The sequence below is a fragment of the Fragaria vesca genome, linkage group LG5, assembly GCF_000184155.1.
Source record: "Fragaria vesca subsp. vesca linkage group LG5, FraVesHawaii_1.0, whole genome shotgun sequence".
Taxonomy (NCBI): domain Eukaryota; kingdom Viridiplantae; phylum Streptophyta; class Magnoliopsida; order Rosales; family Rosaceae; genus Fragaria; species Fragaria vesca.
The window spans coordinates 1,274,314-1,296,722 of NC_020495.1; the positions used below are offsets into that span (position 1 = coordinate 1,274,314).

General features: G+C 39.8%; 5 protein-coding genes across 6 annotated transcripts; 4 read left to right on the forward strand and 1 right to left on the reverse strand.

Moving 5' to 3' along the window:
* Positions 1-3,264: 3,264 nt before the first annotated feature.
* Positions 3,265-7,996, forward strand: LOC101312250 (putative copper-transporting ATPase HMA5-like). The gene is made up of 6 exons (XM_004298686.1): positions 3,265-3,594; positions 4,461-5,849; positions 5,954-6,208; positions 6,403-6,525; positions 6,632-7,111; positions 7,194-7,996. Exons 1-6 carry the CDS (start codon positions 3,316-3,318, stop codon positions 7,608-7,610), a joined length of 2,943 nt encoding a protein of 980 aa, XP_004298734.1. The 5' UTR covers positions 3,265-3,315; the 3' UTR covers positions 7,611-7,996.
* Positions 7,419-9,805, reverse strand: LOC101294657 (glutathione S-transferase T1-like). Its single transcript, XM_004298711.1, has 8 exons — positions 9,693-9,805; positions 9,446-9,519; positions 9,053-9,113; positions 8,910-8,963; positions 8,739-8,818; positions 8,419-8,624; positions 8,046-8,230; positions 7,419-7,552 (listed from the first exon to the last, which is right to left on the reverse strand). Exons 1-8 carry the CDS (start codon positions 9,755-9,757, stop codon positions 7,519-7,521), a joined length of 759 nt encoding a protein of 252 aa, XP_004298759.1. The 5' UTR covers positions 9,758-9,805; the 3' UTR covers positions 7,419-7,518.
* A 3,033-nt stretch (positions 9,806-12,838) lies between these two features.
* On the forward strand, positions 12,839-15,945 carry LOC101313699. 2 transcript variants are annotated; one of them, XM_004298692.1, is made up of 2 exons: positions 12,839-13,896; positions 13,939-15,945. In XM_004298692.1, exons 1-2 carry the CDS (start codon positions 12,839-12,841, stop codon positions 15,860-15,862), a joined length of 2,982 nt encoding a protein of 993 aa, XP_004298740.1. In that variant the 3' UTR covers positions 15,863-15,945. The 2 variants fall into 2 exon arrangements, with proteins under 2 accessions (XP_004298740.1, XP_004298739.1); XM_004298691.1 differs by having other exon boundaries at positions 12,839-15,945.
* Positions 15,946-16,564: 619 nt separating this feature from the next.
* On the forward strand, positions 16,565-18,307 carry LOC101306142 (xyloglucan galactosyltransferase KATAMARI1-like). Its single transcript, XM_004300732.1, has one exon. It carries the CDS (start codon positions 16,565-16,567, stop codon positions 18,305-18,307), a length of 1,743 nt encoding a protein of 580 aa, XP_004300780.1.
* A 730-nt stretch (positions 18,308-19,037) lies between these two features.
* Positions 19,038-20,603, forward strand: LOC101294363 (probable phospholipid hydroperoxide glutathione peroxidase 6, mitochondrial-like). Its single transcript, XM_004298710.1, has 6 exons — positions 19,038-19,269; positions 19,471-19,547; positions 19,759-19,820; positions 19,917-20,035; positions 20,127-20,294; positions 20,404-20,603. Exons 1-6 carry the CDS (start codon positions 19,042-19,044, stop codon positions 20,434-20,436), a joined length of 687 nt encoding a protein of 228 aa, XP_004298758.1. The 5' UTR covers positions 19,038-19,041; the 3' UTR covers positions 20,437-20,603.
* Positions 20,604-22,409: the final 1,806 nt, after the last annotated feature.

Genomic DNA, 22,409 nt, shown 5'->3' on the forward strand with positions numbered 1-22,409 from the left:
ATATATATATATATATATATATATATATATACAGCCCCCGTTCAGAAGTGGATGTCCGCACCGCCCTTAAAATGCGGACGTTGCAGATTTCTTCACGATCACGCCGTTTCTTCTTGCTGGACGGACACCAGACCTTGATACAGAGGTTCTTCTTGCCGGTGGACTCGCCGGCTACAAATTTATAGCCTACCTTGATCGATCTTGAAGTTTTGGGTGAGGTTGTTGCCCAGACCTTCAATCCCGATCTCCTTGGCTTTCTTCTTCATGGTAGCACCGGCTGGGATGCCTCTGGTGTTCATATGGCAAGCGCAGCTCCGTCGTCGACGCTTGAAGGTGGAGAAATCGACGACGTCAGCATTCTAAGGGCGGTGCGGACGTGCGCCTCTGAACAGGGCTATATATATATTACTTATTTATTTTTTTAAAAAGGAAAATAATTTAAAAAAAACCCTTCACAATCATGTAATGTCGACACTCTTGTAAACCACAAACTTTTTCTTGCAAACTATTTTGTCCACAAGATTGAAACGACAAAATTCGTTCCAAGAAACCCATGAGGCAATATGGCATTAACTAAATGGAACAGAAAAGAAAACATAAAGACCTAAAAGATATAAAGCAAAGATCGAAAACAACTAGCTACGAAACAAACAAATTCCATGAAGAAGCAAGTTTCGTGTAGCAAAGTTTTGTGAAAGCCCTTCTGTTCCTTACAGTTATTTTGGATGAATGGAGTCTTATGAATGCGACTGGCCTTGTGCCAATCAAATTCAGACGCAACAAAAACACTGACATATAGTTGAAATGATTGAAGTGCATGAATGACGAGTAAAACTACATATACCTATAAGCTTTTTTTGACATAGACTGGGATTTAATACTGAGTGTGGTGCTTTCCTCCATGGATGCGTGAGAGTGAGACTCTCAACCCCATGAATGCGATATTTGCTCATCAATATCTTATCGCCAAAAAGCACTAATTATCTGAAAGTTTATTATCACCGATTTATATCTAAAAGCAATGGATTTATAACTCCCACCGGTTCGTTGACAACAAGTTTAAGGGGTATTCGAATTCATGCGTATGTGATGAAGGATTAGTCTGGCTTTTCTGAAATATTCTTATGGATCTTGATATGTATATATGTTACTTACTGTAACATGGCCGATATGACTTGCTACCCCACTCTCGATAAAAAGCAAAAAAATCATAAAGACTTGAAATGAATACAAATTAATCACTATTGCGTTCAAGTGGGTGATCTAAATATGAAGATAATACAGATGAATACTACTTGATTATTTTTCTACTTGCGTGTATTTCTTCACAATTTCGAATTCTTATATACATGAAGATGGATTGTATTTGTGATATTAACTAGTCAAAATCATCACGTATAATTATACAATCTTCATTGTATCTACAGAAGTGGCTCTTCATTGAAACTAAGAGTGCCTATCCCATGCCATTCTTTTTACTTGCTCTATACGCCAAAACACAAAAACAACTTTTACTCTTAAAAGCTCTTTCTATAAATTTATTACAAGAATATAAATGGGTAGCTAGCTACTGGCATGGTGGAGATCTGCCGCAGCAAATTTTGGTGTTATGTGTAATCACTAATCACCTAGCCTTGATTTTCATTTCTTTTCGAACAAATTAATAGCCTTGATTGATGCCTCATTAACCACTTACATAAGAGATACAATAAACCAAAGAAGTTATCGAAGAACGCTTGTGTTGGAAGTATTGATGTAAGCGCCTTCTGACCGTGGACAAATTAATAAAATTGTCTATTTAAAAAAAAAAAAAACGCTTGTGTTGCAAGTTAGGACTTGGTTAATTTGGACCAATAAACTATACATAGGAGCTCACCAAATAGTTTAAGATATGAGATATGATAACATTCAAAAAATAGTTTGAGATATGATCGAGTTCTTAACACGTCTTAATTAGCCGTTGAAGATGATTAATTTAATCTTAATCATTAATTTCTTCTGATTAACTTTATAATTGAATTAGAGAAACCTTGACTTGGTAACGATGAATAGGATACCTGAAATGCTCCTTACTTCGGTAGGACTTTTTTTTTTGATTGAGTGAATCGATTGTGTCTCACTTTGATACATTTGTATGCGTAATATAATTATTATATGTCCAATGGTCATTTTATAATGTAATTTCTAATTCTCAACGCTATGTATTATTAAAATATTCATCCGTGACAATCACCTCACGTACAACTCTGTATATACAGATCTTCTAACATAATTAGCCAACCAGGCTAGCTGCTTAGGTTATTATCAAAATATACATGCATCCATTTAGAACTACCTGCTACCTGCCTCACAGTAGTGTTCATTTGGTCAGCTAGTTAATCATCCTTAGATGTAAATTCAGTTGTGAGAATAATTATTTTTAAGTATAGTTGTTTTGTTCTCAACTCTTAGATATAAATCTAATAGTGATTGATTATGATTTATGAATCATTTGGTCAGTTACTGATCAGGTGAACATGACTCACCTAACTCATATATATAGGCCTTCTCGGCTGCGGACGTCCGCACCGAAGGTTTCGGTGCGGATTTTCATTTTTGCACCACTTTCCGATCGAATTTCCTTAAACTTCCTTCTAGATATATCTGGATTATCTTGTGTAGATCATCTCTGCAAACTTTCAACCAATTTGGTGATCGTTAAAGCCCTCAAAATCGAAAACAAATAGGAGATGATGAACCGGACAGAATTCAGTCCGTCAGATTTGTTTTTCGATTTTTGAGGGCCTTAACGATCACTAAATTGGCTGAAATTTTGCAGAGATGATCTACACAAGATGATCTAGATATGTCTAGAATGAAGTTTGAGAAAATTCAATCGGGAAGTGATGTAAAAATGGAAATCCGCACCAAAACTTTGGTGCGGACGTCCGCACCTAAGAAAGTGTATATATATATATGAGATGGGATTATGATTGTCCTTGTTTCATTATCAAATTCCGTTACAGAAGGAACAACACAAAAGGTGGTGAAATCCTAGTAGTGGTAGGACCTCATTTAGTCGTTTCCCACTCAAACCCTAATTTTCACCCTCGTATTATTCAGTTCCCACTCAATCAAAACTTTTTAAAATTTTCATAATCCTGCTTTACCGAGTGGATGCTCCATGCCGTACCATATATGCCTAGCTAGCTCACTCCTGCTCAACCCCCCCTCCCCCCTTTATATATACCAGCCTCCAGCGTCCCAGAAAAGCAAGGCATCATAATATATAACCAGAAAAACAAACCTCAGAGAGAGAGAGACTTCATATTATTCATGAGTTGCATTTGCAGGGATTGCAGGGGCGGCATGTCACCAGGGACACCGCCACGCTACCCCTCGATGCTGCGATACCCGAAAGGCACGTCTCCAGAAGCAGCGAGGAAGGCAAAGGGTTCTGAGGTGAAGGCCTTGTTCTCTGTGGTTGGAATGACGTGTGCTGCCTGTGCCGGCTCTGTGGAGAAGGCGGTGAAGCGGCTTCCGGGGATACAAGAGGCTGCTGTGGACGTGTTGAATAACACAGCCCTTGTGCTCTACTATCCCAGCTTCGTCGATGTGAGTTTAGTTCTTCTTTTGCTCGAAATTTTTTGATCGGAAAAATATATATCAGAACTTCTTGCATAGTTGAGCTTTGCAGTCATTTCACTCATTTGAATGTAAGAGTACTACATCCGGGTCATTTATCATTTTATCATGACAACTCTGGCAATTAGGGACCATTATCAATTTATCAGGACAAATGCTTAGATTATGGGGTCATATGTCACATGGCTATCATAATCTTTGGCTAAAGGTAAATAGAATTCAGAAGAAAAGAGAGAATCTGTGGGTGCTTTCAAACTATTTATTGGTAGGATTAAGCCACTAACTCATTTTAAATTGTAAAATACCAACATGTAAGCTTGTAAACTCTTTAGAGACATATAGACATATAAGACTTAAGATCAGATTATAAGAAAAGAAATATATAAACTCTTAGAAGCTGGTAGAGCCCCAATCTCACTCCCTGGCAGGGATCCAAAAAGAAATCATGTATGTTTCGTAACTTGGTTACTATCAGGTAATAGTCAGCCTCTAACAAATCATGGATCCAAAAACATCATTGAGCCAAAACACTCTTACTAAAGCTTCCTAGTTTCAAGAAATGAGGATTGGGATGAGCAATGCTACTTGTATCCGTATCACATGTATTGATTTAGTTGCTAATCATAATTGCTAAAATTAATAACAAACAATAAACCCAATAAATGATTGTTTCCTCTGATGTTAAAAAACAAAGACTATATAGATGGAAGTGATCAAGTGAATTATATCTCTCTATCTCGATCACATATCTAAAACTCTCCACCAAACCAAAGAAATGGAAGATATTACTAGATTTAATCATGAACCTGATGTTTCAAGCCTGTGTATATATGTAGGTGGACAAAATATGTGAGGCTATTAATGATGCTGGATTTAAAGCCAAACTGATAAAGCAGGAAACAAATGACATGACCAAGCAAGTATGCAGAATAAGCATAAGTGGAATGACTTGCACATCTTGCTCCTCCACTATTGAATCAGCTCTGCAAGCGGTTCATGGAGTGCATGGAGCTCAGGTGGCCTTAGCAACTGAAGAAGCAGAGGTCCATTATGACCCAAGTATTGTTACCTCCCATCAGCTAATGGAAACCATAGAAATCACCGGATTCGAAGCCAAACTTATCAGTGTAGGGGAAGACATTAGCAAGATAGAGCTTAAAGTTGATGGCATAAAGGTTGGACAGTCGATTAGAGCAATAGCAAAAGCTCTTGAAGCACTTCCTGGGGTTCAAGACATAGAGACATTTCCTGAACTCAACAAGATTTCAGTTTCTTATAGATCAGATATCATAGGACCAAGAACCTTCATCCAAACCATTGAGTCGTCAGGGTCTGCACATTTTAAAGCAATAGTATATCCTGAAGAAGAGAAAGACACTAATAGACAGAGAGAGATCAAGCAATACTACAAATTATTCCTGTGGAGTTTGGTTTTTACAATTCCTGTGTTCTTAACCTCCATGGTCTTGATGTATATTCCTGGAATCAAGAAGCTGTTGGATGTTAAAATTGTGAATATGTTGACTGTTGGGCAGATAATAAGGTGGGAGTTGTCCACTCCAGTGCAGTTCATCATAGGCAAGAGGTTCTACATTGGATCGTACAAAGCATTGCGCCATGGTTCGGCTAATATGGATGTCTTGATTGCTCTGGGAACAAATGCAGCCTACTTCTATTCGGTCTACATAGTTTTGAGATCTGCAAACTATAAGGATTTCAAGGGTCAAGATTTTTTTGAGACTAGTTCGATGCTTATTACATTCATCTTGCTAGGCAAGTATCTAGAGGTTTTGGCAAAAGGCAAGACATCTGAGGCCATTGCCAAGCTTATGAACTTGGCACCAGAGACAGCAACTTTGCTGACTTTGGACGAGGAAGGAAATGTGACAAATGAGCAAGTTATTGATAGTAGGTTGATACAAAAGAACGATGTGATCAAAACTATCCCTGGTGCTAAAGTAGCTTGTGATGGTTCTGTTATGTGGGGGCAGAGTTATGTGAATGAAAGCATGATAACAGGAGAAGCAAGGCCAGTGGCGAAAATTAAGGGTGCTGCAGTAATTGGTGGTACTGTGAATGAGAATGGAGTGTTGCATATTAAGGCAACGAGGGTTGGATCAGAGAGTGCTCTTTCACAGATCGTAAGGCTTGTCGAGTCTGCTCAGATGGCTAAAGCTCCTGTACAGAAGTTTGCTGATCGCATTTCCAAATACTTTGTGCCAATGGTAATCAATTTGACATGAATGTCACCCCTGTCATCTATCTGAAATAATTTTCAAAATGTTCTAAGTAGTAGTTAGTAATTTAAACAAATGACTCAATGCTGCAGGTGATCATACTTTCATTTTCAACCTGGCTTGCCTGGTTCTTAGCAGGGAAGTTCCATACCTATCCGCGTTCTTGGATACCATCTTCGATTGACAGTTTTGAGCTTGCTCTTCAGTTTGGGATCTCGGTTATGGTCATTGCTTGCCCTTGTGCTTTAGGCCTAGCAACTCCTACTGCTGTTATGGTTGGTACTGGAGTTGGTGCATCTCAAGGTATACTGATCAAAGGCGGACACGCATTAGAGAGTGCACATAAGGTTGGCTAGTGATATTCATTCAGCACATCCCAACTAACCATAAAAATTTATCTCTACTACTTAATCTTTAAAATTAGAGGACCAATTTTGCTCAATTTTCATATGGCAGCTCTTACGTGATGAAGCTACTTCATGTCTTCACTGTCTTATAAGACAGCATTAGCATTTGTAATGCTCTTGATCTGTAATTGTAGGTGAACTGCATTGTGTTTGACAAGACAGGGACTCTCACAGTTGGGAAGCCGGTGGTTGTTAGCACCAAAATCTTTAACAAAATGCAACCTCAAGAATTCTATGAACTTGTTGCTGCAACTGAGGTAGAAAACGTTGCAACACATTTTAATGGAATTTATAGTGTTTGGAATAAAGGTCAAGTATAATGAAACATGATGTTTATTCATAACTGTCTGTAATGTCAATTAGGTAAACAGCGAGCACCCACTAGCCAAAGCTATTGTGGATTATGCCAAGAAGATTAGAGAAGATGAAGAGAATCCTACCTGGCCAGAAGCAAAAAACTTCGCATCCATTACCGGCCAAGGAGTGAAGGCAGTTGTTCGAAATAAGGAAGTAATTGTAGGCAACAAGAGCTTAATGTTGGATAATGACATTGTGGTTCCAGAGGAGGCTGAAGTTGCATTGGCAGAAGCTGAAGCTTTGGCTCAAACTGGGATTCTAATAGCTGTAGATAGCGAACTAGCAGGAATTGTAGCCATATCTGATCCGTTGAAACCTGGTGCTCGAGAAGTCATTTCCATACTCAAGTCTATGGGAGTTAGAAGTATCATGGTCACAGGTGACAATTGGGGTACAGCCAATTCTATTGCCAAAGAAACTGAAATTGAGACGGTGATTGCAGAAGCCAGACCCGAGAACAAAGCTGACAAAATAAATGATTTGCAGGTGAGATTTACTGTTACGAACTTGTTTCTCAGAAAACTTGGTAGCTTTCTGATACATTAAGCCCTACTTTTCTCGTTCACAGGCTTCAGGCTACACTGTGGCAATGGTGGGAGATGGGATCAATGACTCACCGGCACTTGTGGCAGCTGATGTTGGAATGGCAATTGGTGCTGGCACAGACATTGCAATTGAGGCAGCTGACATTGTTCTTATGAAGAGCAACTTGGAAGATGTTATAACAGCAATTCACCTTTCCCGGAAAACCTTTTCCCGTATTCGTTTGAACTACATTTGGGCGTTGGGTTACAATGTGCTTGGAATCCCGATAGCTGCAGGAGTCCTTTTTCCTTCCACCAGGTTTAGATTACCACCGTGGATTGCAGGAGCTGCAATGGCAGCATCCTCCGTTAGTGTTGTATGCTGTTCTCTGTTGTTGAAGAACTACAAGAGACCCAAGAAGTTGGATATCCTTGAGATGAATGAAGTAAGGGTTCAGTGAACATAATGATGCATCAGTTATGTATGTGTATTCATGTCATATCTGTAAAGCTAGGCAGCTAGTAGATCAATCAGGAAAGTGTATATAGATAAAGCATTGTTTTGCTGCCCATGTATGTATCACAATATGATAATGAATTTCCTTTGCGGGAAATTTCATGAAACATGCCATTACGCAGCAGCATACATTCTAGCAAAGAGTGAACAAGAGATAGAGTGGTGCATCTGAGCTCTTATGAATAAAAAATATGTGGAAGTGCTGAAGCCCATGTACTAACTTGACAGTAAAGCAAGACTGGTAAATATCAGACAGTCACACATACAGAGACATATACAGTTGAAAGTCAGGCTCAAGATTCCACATGAAAACCCTTCTTATTCTCATGAGTTTTATGATACATATAAGGATTCTCACATCTTTGAAGGCAAACTCAACCTTTTGCTTGAATTGGTATTGTTTGCTCCCATCGACCGCTGCTCTTGAAATCTAGTTTTGGCTCTGTAGAGTATTTGATGTACTTCTTCAAAGTGAGGTCTTGTCGCATTTTTTGTATTCTCAATCCACTGTAGAACTTTCTTGTGCGGGTCAAGTATCCTACTGCGGTCGTTCTCATCCAAAAGCTACATAAAATAAGTTGCATTGCATCATAAGACCATATGCTGTATCTTTGTAGCGATTTGTTCATACAATAGATGTGTTCATTGTACTTTGTAGCCATGTCCTTCCCAACCCCACCCTCTCAACTTTTCAATCGAACTAATATATTACTATGAAGTAACATTAAATAAGCAGAGTTAAAATTATATACCTCAAGTTGCATAATTTCACAAACCAGGCTGAGATCTGCTATGGATGGTTGAAAGCCACCCAACAAGAACTTCCCATTCCCTTTAAGCCAAATAGACTCTATTTTTGACAAAGAGGCAGACAAAAGCCTCTCAGCTTCAACAGCTGCTTGTGGACTCGCTGGAATTCCAAGCACAGGTGCAAGTACAGTATTGAGAACATATGCCGCTGAAAAGCATAAGCATAAGAGTCATTGAAACACAATAACCAACAAAACACAAGCATATGAAAATTCAATAACCATTGCAACAACACAGTCCACAGCTCGGTGTAAGTTGATACCTGCACCACGGCGTAAGTTGGAGTGGTGCCAATCCAACACTGAGTTGATTTTAGCTCTCCTGAAAAGATCAGCAGGATACCTAAACAGCAAAAGAGAAAAATTTAGATATTGTATACAGCGTCCAAGCAAGCATGTTATCATCGACTCCACCAAAGAATAACATGACTTACCAATGATCTGCTATTCCAGGAAACGCACAAGCAAGATAGACGAGAATTGCATGACTGCCAAAACAAAATGAAAATCATCAGCGAACAGAGACAACCCAAGAAAATCATCAAACTCCACAAAACGAAAGCTGTATTTAAATTACCTCTCAAACAGATTAAACTTCCCATCAGCGATAGCGGGAACTTGTCCCATAGGGTTTATCTCTACAGATATATAAAAAACAAACACCGCGAATCATTCATCATTCATCGCAATCACACATTCACACATTACCCTACTCAGCCAATTCTCTACACCATTCTTTTCATTCCAACTTCAGCATACGATCACTGTCATTTTAAATTCTAACCCTCTTAACTTGCACTAAATTCTTAAGACATTGCTGTTCTGATTCATCACTTCCACACTATGGGGTATCCGAATTCGCAACTACTGACAAAAACCCATAATGCCAGCAACCCATTATCATTACTACATCAATTTTCAGCACCAACTATAAGCCCTAATTCAATATAAACTTCATAAAGATACTTACTTTTGAATTCAGGAGACAATTGCTGGCGTTTGGCTAAGTTCATTTGCACCTCCTCGAACTCTATACCATTGACCCTATTTCAGAAACAACAAAAAGAACCAAACTTTAGCCTCAAAACAAGAAAGAAACCACAACCCAGATTCAAATTACAGCACAAGATGAAAACTTCATCAACATAAATCACTTTTTTTTTTTTTACAGCAATATAAAGCAGTAAACTTTAATCGTTAAAAAGAAAGGGAATTACTTGCAGAAGATCAAAATTGCGCGGGAAGGCTGTGACATCCTATCCGCGTATACTTTGAGCTTCATTTTCTCTTCTGCTTCTTCGTTTTCAGCTCTGCTAAAGCTTCTGACTTTCTTTGCTGAACGATCTTATCTGGTTGCTACATTTGCAGCATTTCGGGTTCGGGGCTGGATTGGGCTGGGCTTTTTCTTTTCGGGTCGATCCGGCCCATATGTCCATTTTCACCGGCCATTCCTAGAGTTTGACTAGCCGGTAATGAAAGATGGAAGTGACCGACTCATAGCTAGGGAGCATTCATAGTTTCAGGTGCAGTGTTCACGCTGAGCAGGCATGGCGTGGAAGTCAGAGCTCTATCTCTATTCTAGCGAAGTCCATGCTGTTATGTACAAACTAAGCAAGTGAATGGATATACTCGTGTGTCCGATATAGTATAAGCTCTTGAAGACGCTCGATTATAAGAAATACAAACGTACCGATTGATGTACAGTTACACGATTGTTATTGTCGAAACGGAAAGAAATTGCATTACTTTTGATGATTGGAATGTCTAAATTGTGGATTGGATGGTAGAATTTGAAGATTAAATGGTTCAAGTATCATATGAGTTGGTTATTTTTAGTATCACATGAGTTGTTGGTCCTAGAAAGAAAAATCTAATTGTAGTCAATGCAATGCATGCCCAGAAATGAGAATGACACACCCCATAAGGTTCACATTCTCTTGTTTGTGTATGCAAATAAAAACTTAACCATGACAATTTCAGTATTATATTTTCTTTTTCCGGTTTTTGTGTATAGTTAGAATGCAATTTCGATTCACATGTTGCGACAATTGTGTTTTTGGTTTTTCTTTTATGTGTTGTCGTCGGTTTCTAACTTTGATACTTCTATTGATTTGAATTTTCACAAAATCGGTTCATACGTAACGACAATTTGCACTTAATGTAGCACTCTTGTTTTCCCCGGAGAACATTTACATGGTTTATATACAATGAATTTCTCAGTCATTAATCTCACATGGATGTGGCAGAGGTAGGGGAGATATGGGCAGTGTTGAACGGATTTTACAAGTCACCCTCATAAAAGAGGAGTTAAGATTTCCATGAAGTAACACAAGTTTGGTCATCAAGTGTGATATTACTCCATTTTTCAAATATAAGAAGGAACCGTTTGTTTCTTGGACTCCCCAGCTACCAATGGTCTCAGTGAATTAAGAAGAGAATCCAAACTCGGAAAAGCGAGAGGGAGTTAGTCAGATATCTGAGAAAGACAAGGAGAAAGAGAAACTGAAAGCCCCACAGTTTCTTTGTCTCATAACTCTCACTCTCTTTGGCTGCATTGTCATCCTCTCAGTCCCCACTCATTGTTCTGCGTGCCTTAACCAGACCCTTCTCTTTCTTTCTCTCTCAGAGCCTTGGATCATCTTGGAAATGGTGGGAGTCTGAAGCTTATGCTTTGAACAAGGTAAAAAGCTCTTGAATCTTTCAGTTTCTAGCTCTTTTTATAAGTAAGCAGTTCACTGTGGCTATTGTTTTGGCTGGCTTTGATTAGTTTCTAGCCTTTGCTGCTCTTAGTTTTGAATTTGGTTCATAAAACTTTAAGGTCTTTGATATTGAGGGATTGAGAGACTAGAGTTTGTTATCTTAAGTCAGATATGCTTACCTGCATTTTCAATTGCAGATTTCACTGTATTGTTTTTGTGGTGAAACTGGGTTCTTAGACTGGTCTGATCACATTTTCAACTTTTTTTTTTTTTTGTCTTTTGGTGAAGCATGCAAGTCAGTTTTTTACTTTTCAGAACTTATATTTTCAAGGCTATTTTATTTTGCTGCAATCTGGATCACCAAGCAGATCTCACAAAATCCAAGTCCCAAAGCCAACTTTGTATTTTTGTGACTTTTAGGTGATGTGAATATTCAGTGAAGAAGCTCATGTGTTCAGTGCGAGGTTTTAGGATCTCAGTTGTTTTTATTTAATTTGTGTTCAAGATCCTTTTACTGTGCGGTGTTCTTGCACATGCTTTGTGATACAAAGTTGGTTACTTGTTTGCTTTCCCAATCTAATCCTTACAATTTCTTCAAGGACTTCAATTCAAGTCTCATTCCATTCACTTTTAGTACTTTTCAAGTTAATTCTGGCCAAATGGAGTTTTGCAAATCTTCTTCACTTCAAGTAATTACAATAAAGGTAGCACACTAAGATTAGCAGAAGAAGTTAAAAGGAGATCTTCTAGACTCTGATAGGGGATAAATTGTTTATTGCCGCAGATTCTGCACTTGAAAAGGTGTGCTTTATATTTTAACACTATGTTTTGGCCTTTTCTTTCTTCATTTTAGTCTGATCCTGTTCCCTTGATTTCCTCTGTAGAAAAAAGCAGATGCATTGAGAGCATTGTTATTGATCAATCATCTGGGTGTTAAAGGTTGAATTTTTCTACCTCAGTTTTTCTTTGTTCTTTTTGTTTTTGGGTTTGTGTGGTTCTTTACTCAGCTTAGTGAGCTTACCTTTCATGTCATCATATGGATTAAAATCTGGTGATTCACTCGCAAATTTTAGCAGAAGTTGAATATTCGATCAGTTTGTTGATAACTTGAATACTTGGATGTTGAAGGTGTTTAAATATCTGAACTAGTATTCATTCAGATCCACCTTACATCATTTTCTCTTTCTTTGCTTACTCTTCTCTATTTCCTCATTTATTCCTGATTTTTGTAGACTCATTCCTGATTTTTGTAGACTCACAAGTAATGTACTATCCTTTGCTTATCTAAAAGTGTAACCATATATTGGTTACTGGTCGACTGGAAAAATGCAATGCCAAACTTAAACTGTTTCATCAGATGTTGTGTATGCTATTCTGTGAAATTTCTAGATGGATTACAGTATTAGAACAGTTCATCCTATTGTCATCTCTCTTCAACTTTCATTCTTTCAGTTCAAAGGGTTATTACTTTGGTTGATTACTTGAATGCCTTCATTTGAGGTGCCCTGTTCTATCACCTTTTCTGCTTAACTAATTGATCTCTGTGCTATATGTCACTATGTCAGTTCTTGGAGTTTTACATATATCACATATCTGATGTTAAATTTTCCTTATTCTGCAGGTACCTTTAGTTATTTACCATTTCATTAGTGTTATATGCTACTATGAACAACCTCAAGCTAGGGGTGGATGTGGTTAGCGCCCACAATCTTTTGCCTAAAGATGGGCAAGGTTCATCTGATGCATTTGTGGAGCTGTATTTTGATGGCCAGAGGTTCCGCAGCACTATAAAAGAAAAGGATCTCAACCCCGTTTGGAATGAAAGTTTCTACTTCAACATTGCTGATCCTTCAAACCTACACTATCTTACTCTTGAGGCCTATGTCTACAACAATGTGAAAGCTACTCACTCCAGGTCCTTTCTTGGAAAGATCAGTGTCACTGGGAATTCATTTGTCCCCTATTCTGATGCTGTTGTCTTGCATTACCCTCTGGAAAAGCGTGGCATCTTCTCACGTGTAAGAGGAGAGCTCGGCTTGAAGGTTTATGTTACTGATGACCCAACAATTAAGTCCTCCACTCCAATGCCGGCTTCTGAATCCCTTACTGATCAGGATCCAGGCCTTGCACAGACCCAAGGAGTTTCAGCTCCTGGCATGAGCTCATTTCGGAGTGAGAAATCTCAGGCAAGACACACCTTTCATCATCTGCCAAATCCAGGTCAAGAGAGCCAACATCAGCATCATGCTTCTGCTGCCCCAGATACTCATTATGTACCTAAGCATGAAGCTGATCAAATGAAATCTGAACAGCAGCCTGCAAAGCTAGTCCGCATGTACTCTGCTTCAGCATCACAACCTGTTGACTATGCACTTAAAGAGACAAGCCCTTACCTTGGAGGTGGGAGGGTTGTTGGTGGACGTGTTATTCATGGAGACAAGACTGCAAGCACCTATGATCTAGTCGAGAGGATGTACTTTCTCTATGTAAGGGTTGTTAAAGCGCGCGAGCTTCCTGCCATGGATGTTACAGGAAGTCTTGATCCTTTTGTTGAAGCGAGAATTGGAAACTACAGAGGGATTACAAAACACTATGAGAAACAGCAAAATCCAGTATGGAATCAGGTTTTTGCTTTTTCAAAAGATCGCATGCAAGCATCTGTGTTAGAAGTTGTGGTTAAAGACAAGGACCTGCTTAAAGATGACTTTGTGGGAATTGTGAGGTTTGACATCAATGAGGTTCCATTAAGAGTTCCACCTGACAGTCCTCTAGCTCCAGAGTGGTACCGACTTGCGGACAAAAAAGGTGAAAAGATTAAAGGGGAGTTGATGCTTGCAGTCTGGATTGGCACTCAAGCTGATGAGGCTTTTTCTGATGCATGGCACTCTGATGCTGCTACACCTGTTGATAGCTCACCAGCTGCATCTGCAGTGATTCGCTCAAAGGTGTATCATGCACCAAGGCTGTGGTATGTTCGTGTGAATGTGATAGAGGCACAAGACCTCTTTGCAACAGAGAAGAATCGTTTCCCAGATGCATATGTCAAGGTACAGATTGGAAACCAGGTTATGAAGACAAAAACACTTCAGGCTCGAAATTTAAACCCACTTTGGAATGAAGACCTTTTGTTTGTGGCTTCTGAGCCCTTTGAAGACCATCTGGTCATTTCAGTTGAGGACCGTGTTGGCCCTGGCAAGGATGAAATCCTTGGGAGGGTTATATTACCACTCAACTCTGTAGATAGGCGAGCTGATGATCGTATGATCCATTCCAGATGGTTCAATCTTGAAAAGCCAGTTGCTGTGGATGTGGATCAGTTGAAGAAAGAGAAGTTCTCAAGCCGCATTCATCTTCGTGTTTGTCTTGATGGAGGATACCATGTTCTAGATGAGTCGACTCATTATAGTAGTGACTTACGCCCCACAGCAAAACAGCTTTGGAGGCCAGCCATTGGAGTTTTAGAGCTTGGAATCTTGAATGCTGTGGGGCTGCATCCGATGAAAACAAGAGATGGAAGGGGCACTTCAGATACTTACTGTGTAGCAAAATATGGCCATAAATGGGTCAGGACAAGAACCCTTGTCGATAATCTGTGTCCGAAATATAATGAGCAGTACACTTGGGAGGTGTTTGATCCTTCTACAGTTCTTACAGTAGGTGTGTTTGACAACAGCCAGCTTGGGGATAAGGATTCCAATGGCCACAAAGACTTGAAAATTGGAAAGGTTCGTATTCGTATCTCAACACTTGAAGCAGGCCGCATATACACACACTCGTATCCGCTGCTAGTTCTTCACCCAGCTGGTGTCAAGAAGATGGGAGAGTTGCATTTGGCTATTCGGTTTTCATGCACATCTTTTGTGAACATGCTTTACACATACTCAAAACCACTGCTACCAAAGATGCACTACGTAAGGCCCTTCAATGTAATGCAGCTTGACATGCTACGTCACCAGGCTGTGAACATAGTTGCAGCAAGGCTAGGGCGAGCTGAGCCACCACTTAGGAAGGAGGTGGTGGAATACATGTCTGATGTGGACTCACATCTTTGGAGCATGAGACGGAGCAAAGCGAATTTTTTCAGGCTTATGACAGTTTTCTCAGGAGTATTTGCTATAGGCAAATGGTTTACTGACATTTGCATGTGGAAGAATCCCATAACCACTGTGCTTGTCCATGTCCTCTTCCTTATGCTTGTTTTCTTTCCGGAACTGATTCTACCCACAGCTTTTCTGTACATGTTTCTGATTGGGGTATGGAACTTCAGATACCGGCCTAGATATCCTCCTCACATGAACACAAAGATCTCACAAGCTGATCTAGTACACCCTGATGAGCTAGATGAGGAGTTCGACACATTTCCCACTAGCAGGAATCCTGAGCTGGTGAGAATGAGGTATGATCGTCTGAGAAGTGTGGCTGGTAGAATTCAGACAGTGGTTGGTGATGTAGCAACACAAGGTGAGCGGCTTCAGGCACTTTTGAGTTGGCGTGACCCGCGGGCTACAGCACTCTTTGTCACATTTTGCCTCATAGCTGCCTTGGTGATGTATGTGACACCATTCCAGGTGGTGGCAGCATTGGCAGGGTTCTTTATGATGAGGCATCCGCGGTTTCGACACAGGATGCCCTCAGCACCCATCAACTTCTTCCGCAGGTTGCCTGCTAGAACTGATAGTATGTTGTAAGTTTGATTCTAGATGTTTATGGCTTCTGGTATGATCTAGTAAGTTTAATTCAGTCCTAAACTATGAGTCTGATCTTGTTGACATTGCTCTCCTTGTTCGACTCTTGCCTGCTAGAACTGATAGTATGTTGTAAGTTTGATTCTAGATGTTTTTGGCTTCTGGTATGATCTAGTAAGTTTAATTCAGTCCCAAACTATGAGTCTGATCCGTATTGACATTGCTCTCCTTATTCGACTCTTGAAGTACCGAACCATGAATAAATTTTTATCTGCCGGCTGCTGCTTCTTTTCCTATTTTGTTTGTTGACACCATATTTTTCTATTGTTCATATAAGCAGATCTGTCATCGACATGTTGTAGAATTTTTCATGAAAATATTTCAAAGAAGTCAATACTAAGAATGATGACTATCGAATGATACTCGATGTTCATGTCACCTACCAAGTAGCAACATACCACCATAGCCATAAGCTATTATTTATTGGCTAAAGAATGACAAAGTCTGATATGGCTAAGACAACCTAAAGAATAATTTTAGTTTGTTTTATTCTATATTTCTATGCAATACATTCCAACGTGCAGGCCAAGTCCAGATATTACTTACAGTACGTGCTTCCATGTTTAAGATCATTGTTGGCCAGAACGCAACTGCCCCAATAAGAAGCAAGAAAGGAATGTCGAAACAGCAAGCTTCCTTCCCAAAATGGCGGTTGCCTTATCGAAAAGAAGTTCCAAACACTTGAAGAAAGAAGCCCCGAAAAGGGAGCCTTGTTTCTGTTTGTCACCATGTTTATGTTTCATTGCTCTATTCAAGTTTCTATATAGACTTCCTGCAGCATTTTTGTTGCTTTTTCTTATCTACCTCTGGTCTTCCTCCACCACCATTATCTCTGGCAACATTGTTCATGTCTGTATCTCGTCTCGGAAGCTCAATAATCATTACTGCCTATCTGCAGGTAGTACAAGACCCAAATTTGAACTCCCAAATCTCAATAATGCTACTCATTACCTCCACACTCCTGACCCGAGTTCAAACCTCTCTATCTCGATATCGCCTCCTTTGTCCCAAAATAACAGTCCCATTAGTCCTCCACCTCCTAAAGTCAGTAGTGAGATTGTGATCAGAGAGACTGTTCAAGTTGTCCATGATGAGTCTGATCCAGTGAAGAATGGAGCCAACAAAGAACGAGAAGAAGAGATTGCAAATGCAAAGAAGCAAGTTGAAGAGCAGCTAAGATTGCACAGATCATGGATATCAAATAAGAAGCATGAAGGGTGTGAAGGAAGAGGAGTCTATGTGTATGACTTGCCATCCAAGTTTAATAAGGACTTGTTGGGTCAATGCAGAGACATGGTTCCATGGATGGATTTCTGCGAGTATTTCAAAAACGAGGCATTGGGTGAATCGATTCCCAAGCTTGGAGATGGGTGGTACCACACTCATCAGTACTCATTGGAGCCAATATTCCATCAAAGGATCTTGAATCATCCTTGCAGGGTTCACAGTGAGAATGAAGCAAAGCTTTTCTATGTTCCATTCTATGGAGGTTTGGACATTCTGAGGTGGCATTTCAAGAATGTGTCCAATGATGTCAAGGACACTTTGAGCTTGGAGCTCATAACATGGCTTAAGAAGCAAGACTTTTGGAGGAAGAATTCAGGTAGAGATCATGTGCTGGTGTTGGGGAAGATTTCATGGGATTTTAGGCGAAAAGATGGTTCGTGGGGGACGAACTTCCTCGAAATTGATCAAATGCAAAATCCAATCAAGCTCTTGATTGAGAGACAACCATGGCAACAAAATGACGTTGGAATCCCACATCCAACATTCTTCCACCCGAATTCAGACGATGATATAATGGCATTGCAATGGAAGATCATTAGCTCATATAGAAAAACGTTAGTGAGCTTCGCTGGTGCAGCAAGGCCTAGTGCAGCCGAGAGCATAAGGTCCACATTGATCGATCAGTGCAACTCAGCCGAAAATGGGAAATGTCACTTCCTCAACTGCCATACAGGTGATTGTGATAAGCCAGAGTCGGTCATTGAGCTTTTCATGGAGTCTGAATTCTGCTTGCAGCCACCAGGAGACAGCCCAACTCGAAAGTCCTTATTTGATTCATTAATATCTGGTTGCATCCCTGTGCTTTTCGATCCTTTCACAGCTTATTATCAGTATCCATGGCATCTCCCAGTGGAACATGGAAAGTATTCTGTGTTTATAGACCAGAAAGATGTGAGGGGAATGAAGGTGAATGTGGTGGAGATGCTTATGAAGATTCCTAAGGAGAACAGGGATGATATGAGGAGGCACATTGTGTACGAGTTGTTGCCTGGTTTGGTTTATGGGGATTCAAATGCCCAGTTTGACAAGTTTCAGGATGCATTTTCGATTACAATGAGTAATCTGATGGAGAGGGTCACCAAATTGGAGTTAGCCGTATAATATCTGAGGATGATTCATGTAATTTTCTCTTTTATTTGTTGATTTTTTTTTTTCATCTCCCATATGTAGAAGGGAAGTTTAGAGGAATATCGAATTACGGTATACATTCCTATGCCTCCCTAATTACGTTAAATGCAATTTTATGTCACACGAACTCAAATCTTTTCAATTTTTTATAATGCGTTCATCATCGTGAAAATAATTAACTTTAATCTTATCGTCCATATTTAACAAAACTCATCAAACATGAGAAAATAATCAATAATCTTATTTACAAGACAAAACTATCACTTTCCAAACAAAACTTTACACCCATAGGAGGCGAGGAGGGAAAGACAAACCAAATTTTGGATCAAAATGAAGATAAGATCAAAACTCAAACAGCCAAGCAAAATATCCCAGTTCACATATTGTTCACACCCACATACCCCCAAACCATCACCACTGACGTCACACACCCCAAGCATCTCACCGTTCACACACCCTAAAAACCACATGACGTACACCCTGATCCACCAATCTCAGCCGTCCATTTACCCTTCATTTCCAAGACAGATAACTCCGTGCTCGCGCCTCCACGTGTGACCTACTACACCACCTACGTGGAAGCCCCAAGCTCCTCCACGTCAACATCCCAAAACCTTGTCGCCTACCAAAAAAAAAAAAGTGGACTTTTCTGAGTTTCTGTCTCACGCTATAAATCTGAAGCCTTTCTCTGTTTCTAGGCATCGCAAATGCTCTGTTCTTCTTCTCGTCTTGTCTTCCGTAGAAACCTCGCCGTCGCTGCAGCTCTTGTTTTCCCCAGGCAATTCTCAACCGTTTCCAAGAATACCCTCTTGCGTCCCTCGTGTTTTCCCTCCATCAAAGCACAGTCTTTCAACCCAGTTTCGTCTTTTCAATTCAATCGATCAATGGCTAGCCAATCCTCCCAACCAAAAACCGTCCACGACTTCACTGTCAAGGTTGGTTTTTTCTCTTTTTTCCTGAATAATTTTGGATTTTTTTTATATTTTCGATTAGCAGCAATCAGACTATGAAGGGTGTTTCTTTGTGTAGTTGTATATTGCTAGTGGGTTTTAGGTTGCGCAAAATGTGTTGTGTTTCTTGTTATGATGTTATATATTGGGACTTTGATGTGTATAATTGTGTTGGTCTATTTGTAGGATGCCAGGGGCAATGACGTTGATCTGAGCACATACAAAGGAAAGGTCCTTTTGATTGTCAATGTCGCATCACAATGGTACACCATGCCTTCGCTTTTTTATTATGTTGCTGATTATACTATGGCTATGCTACAACTGAATTGGCACTTTAGATAAACATATTTCTCTTGGTAATCAAGGTAGTTAGGTCCTTAGTTGTGATGACCCTTGTCTCAAACTAGCAGTTGTCTCTGCTTTCGATTTCGTCTTCTGTTGCCTTATAGAGTTTGCAAATCGATTTTGATGCAGTGGGTTGACCAATTCAAACTACACAGAACTGGCTCAGTTGTACGAGAAGTACAAAACTCAAGGTTTACTTTCTAACTCCCTTTCTTCCTTTTGCTTCCTTATAATCCTTGTCGCTTCATTGCTTTATAGCTGAACTCGTGTATCTGTTTCCTCTGCAGGTTTGGAGATTTTGGCATTCCCGTGCAATCAGTTTGGAGCTCAGGAGCCAGGGTCTAATGACGAGATTGTGGAGTTTGCTTGCACTCGCTTTAAGGCCGAGTATCCCATCTTTGACAAGGTATGAAGGCGATTTTGTTTCCCATATGTTGAATGGAATCAAGTCATTTGAGTAGCAGTGGAGTTTAACATGCTTTATGTTCTCATTTTAGGTGGATGTGAATGGTGACAAAGCCACTCCATTGTATAAGTTCTTGAAGTCGAGCAAAGGTGGTCTCTTTGGTGACAGCATCAAGTGGAACTTCTCCAAGTTCCTTGTTGACAAGGAAGGGAATGTTGTCAACCGTTATGCCCCAACAACTACTCCTCTTAGCATCGAGGTACATAACAATTCGTGCATTGCAGTGCATAAATGTACAACTCTTAGGTGATATTGATTTTGCTGATTGTCTCTTTTAACATCATTGTGGTTGGTCTTTGTGTTTGCAGAAGGATGTGAAGAAGCTGTTGGGGGTTGCATGAATCAGCTCCTTATGAATAACTGAGAGGGTTTACTAGGAATAAAAAACTGTAATGAGAATAAGTTTCTGTATTGTTGGACATGTTCTTAGAAATTATGTTTCTCTGAAGCAACCTGTATGCTGTTTTCATCAGTATAATTCAATGAATATATGCATTCGAGCTTCATACATACATGATACATGTTAGTCTGATTGATGCCTGTTGGGCTGTTGTAGTGTTGTACTCTTCCAGATCAAAAATAGTGGTGTGGTGGTTTCTATAGTGACTATTCAGAGCCATAGGTCCATAAAGTTGTGTTAACACTTCTCTTTTTCGAAGCAAAGAAGAAAACCAAAAGATGCCGGCACCCAATAGTGTCACAGGCTCATCGATATATTGTTAAGCAATTCTATGGTCACAACAACGGCCAAGCCAAGCAAATCTTATTAGGAAGATAGGGACCAAAGTCCATGAACGATCTAAATTCTGAAGAAAGCTGTAAAAGTAACATCCACCAACGAGGGATGACAAGAATGGTATTGGTAAGGCACTTAGAAGAATCTCGTCCAACTAGGAGGGGCTAAAATAGCTCTCAGGCTAATTTTAGCCCATGAAAATCACCATGTGCATGAATAGTGAGGGTTAAAATTTTAATCATCTTCAACCTTTAGGACTATAAACTTACATACCATGTTTATTTCGAAGGTCTATACAAAGGGTCAAATATAACCTAGCCCTTGGCCCTTGTAGCCCCTCAAACCCTATTTTTGGTTTAGCATAGCGGAGATGGAATTTGTGACTTTTGGGGGCTAGTCACAAATCTCTTATGGGTAGGTTGTTGAGTATTGGGACCTGAAAAACTTGGTAAAAACTGTCACGTCCAGCCCCAGGCCTCCTACTGGGATCTAAATCTTGCCACAGTTGCACAGTGAAGAATGCCATCCATGTACTAGTTGCAATATCCAAAATAACTACACATTCTACACATTGATATTAGAGCTCTTTTTGAGAACCACATTGTCTTGTTTGTACAAATAAGGATATATCAAGTAGAAAAGTGTATCTCGAGTAATGGTTGATAAAATAGTTAATAAATTTAGATAAAAGTTATATTTATCAATTCATTTTGAGAGTTGTGTTTCAGCATAGTAGCTATTAGAGAAAACTTAGCTATTCATTGACGATTTGTCAATTTTGCTTATCAATTTCTAAATTTGTCAACTTCTTAAGTATTCTGCTTGAAGTAAATAATCATTTAAAAATTAACAAATCTCTAATTTTTCTCTATTTATCAATTCTGCTGGAGAAGCTAAATGTATGTGAGGTTGGATGGAACCGACTAGCTTTTTATATTGTTTTGATTTGAAGGATAAAGGGAGGGGGAGGGGGAGACTAAGTCAATAGCAAAGATGACTAATAGAAGCTAGACTAACAATAAGTATGAGTAGGTAGCTTACCAATAACAGCGCGTACACATTGCCTTATAGGTTATGAAAATAGTCTTGGAAAGGCCGGAAATGCATTAGAGAGACAGTCAGAAACGTGTCGGAAACGTTTGGAAACGCCTCTGTAAATACATCGGATACTAGGGGATAATACTGACTTTTTGCCTCAAAGAAGAACATAAAAGAAAGCAAGGAGCTTTGGCAATGCAATGCGACGTCGAAGGCCTCTGCTCCACCCCAAACCCCACACCGCCGCCGCCACCGCCGCTTCCAAATTGGGAGACATCCTCCTGGTGGCCTCCATCACCAAGACATATCCTTCTGCCTTAAACCTCTTCTGCTCCTACAAAATAGTTGGGTCTTTAGTTGTGATCACCCTAGTTTCAAAACTAGGAGTTGTACGTCTCTGCTTTTGATTTCGTCTTCTGTTGCCTTATAGACAGGGGCGAAGCTGTGCTCAGGCCCGAAGGGGTCTGAACCCCCCTTGGTTTTTGGAAAGTTTAGGTGCTTAATTAGCTAATTATATCATTATACCCCCCTTAAATTTTC

Bases quoted from the DNA above. Each gene is read 5' to 3' on its own strand.
- LOC101306142 (XM_004300732.1), top strand. From the start codon at position 16,565: ATGGCGGTTGCCTTATCGAAAAGAAGTTCCAAACACTTGAAGAAAGAA.
- LOC101313699 (XM_004298691.1), top strand. From the start codon at position 12,839: ATGAACAACCTCAAGCTAGGGGTGGATGTGGTTAGCGCCCACAATCTT.
- LOC101294657 (XM_004298711.1), bottom strand. From the start codon at position 9,757: ATGAAGCTCAAAGTATACGCGGATAGGATGTCACAGCCTTCCCGCGCA. The intron at 9,114-9,445 runs GTAAGTATCTTT...ATATATCTGTAG, and splicing joins ATTGTCTCCTGAATTCAAAA to AGATAAACCCTATGGGACAA. The intron at 7,553-8,045 runs GTTGAGTTTGCC...GGTCTCTTGTAG, and splicing joins AATACCAATTCAAGCAAAAG to TTCTTCAACAACAGAGAACA.
- LOC101294363 (XM_004298710.1), top strand. From the start codon at position 19,042: ATGCTCTGTTCTTCTTCTCGTCTTGTCTTCCGTAGAAACCTCGCCGTC. The intron at 19,548-19,758 runs GTACACCATGCC...ATTTTGATGCAG, and splicing joins GTCAATGTCGCATCACAATG to TGGGTTGACCAATTCAAACT. The intron at 20,295-20,403 runs GTACATAACAAT...TTGTGTTTGCAG, and splicing joins CTACTCCTCTTAGCATCGAG to AAGGATGTGAAGAAGCTGTT.
- LOC101312250 (XM_004298686.1), top strand. From the start codon at position 3,316: ATGAGTTGCATTTGCAGGGATTGCAGGGGCGGCATGTCACCAGGGACA. The intron at 3,595-4,460 runs GTGAGTTTAGTT...GTATATATGTAG, and splicing joins ACTATCCCAGCTTCGTCGAT to GTGGACAAAATATGTGAGGC. The intron at 6,209-6,402 runs GTTGGCTAGTGA...CTGTAATTGTAG, and splicing joins CATTAGAGAGTGCACATAAG to GTGAACTGCATTGTGTTTGA.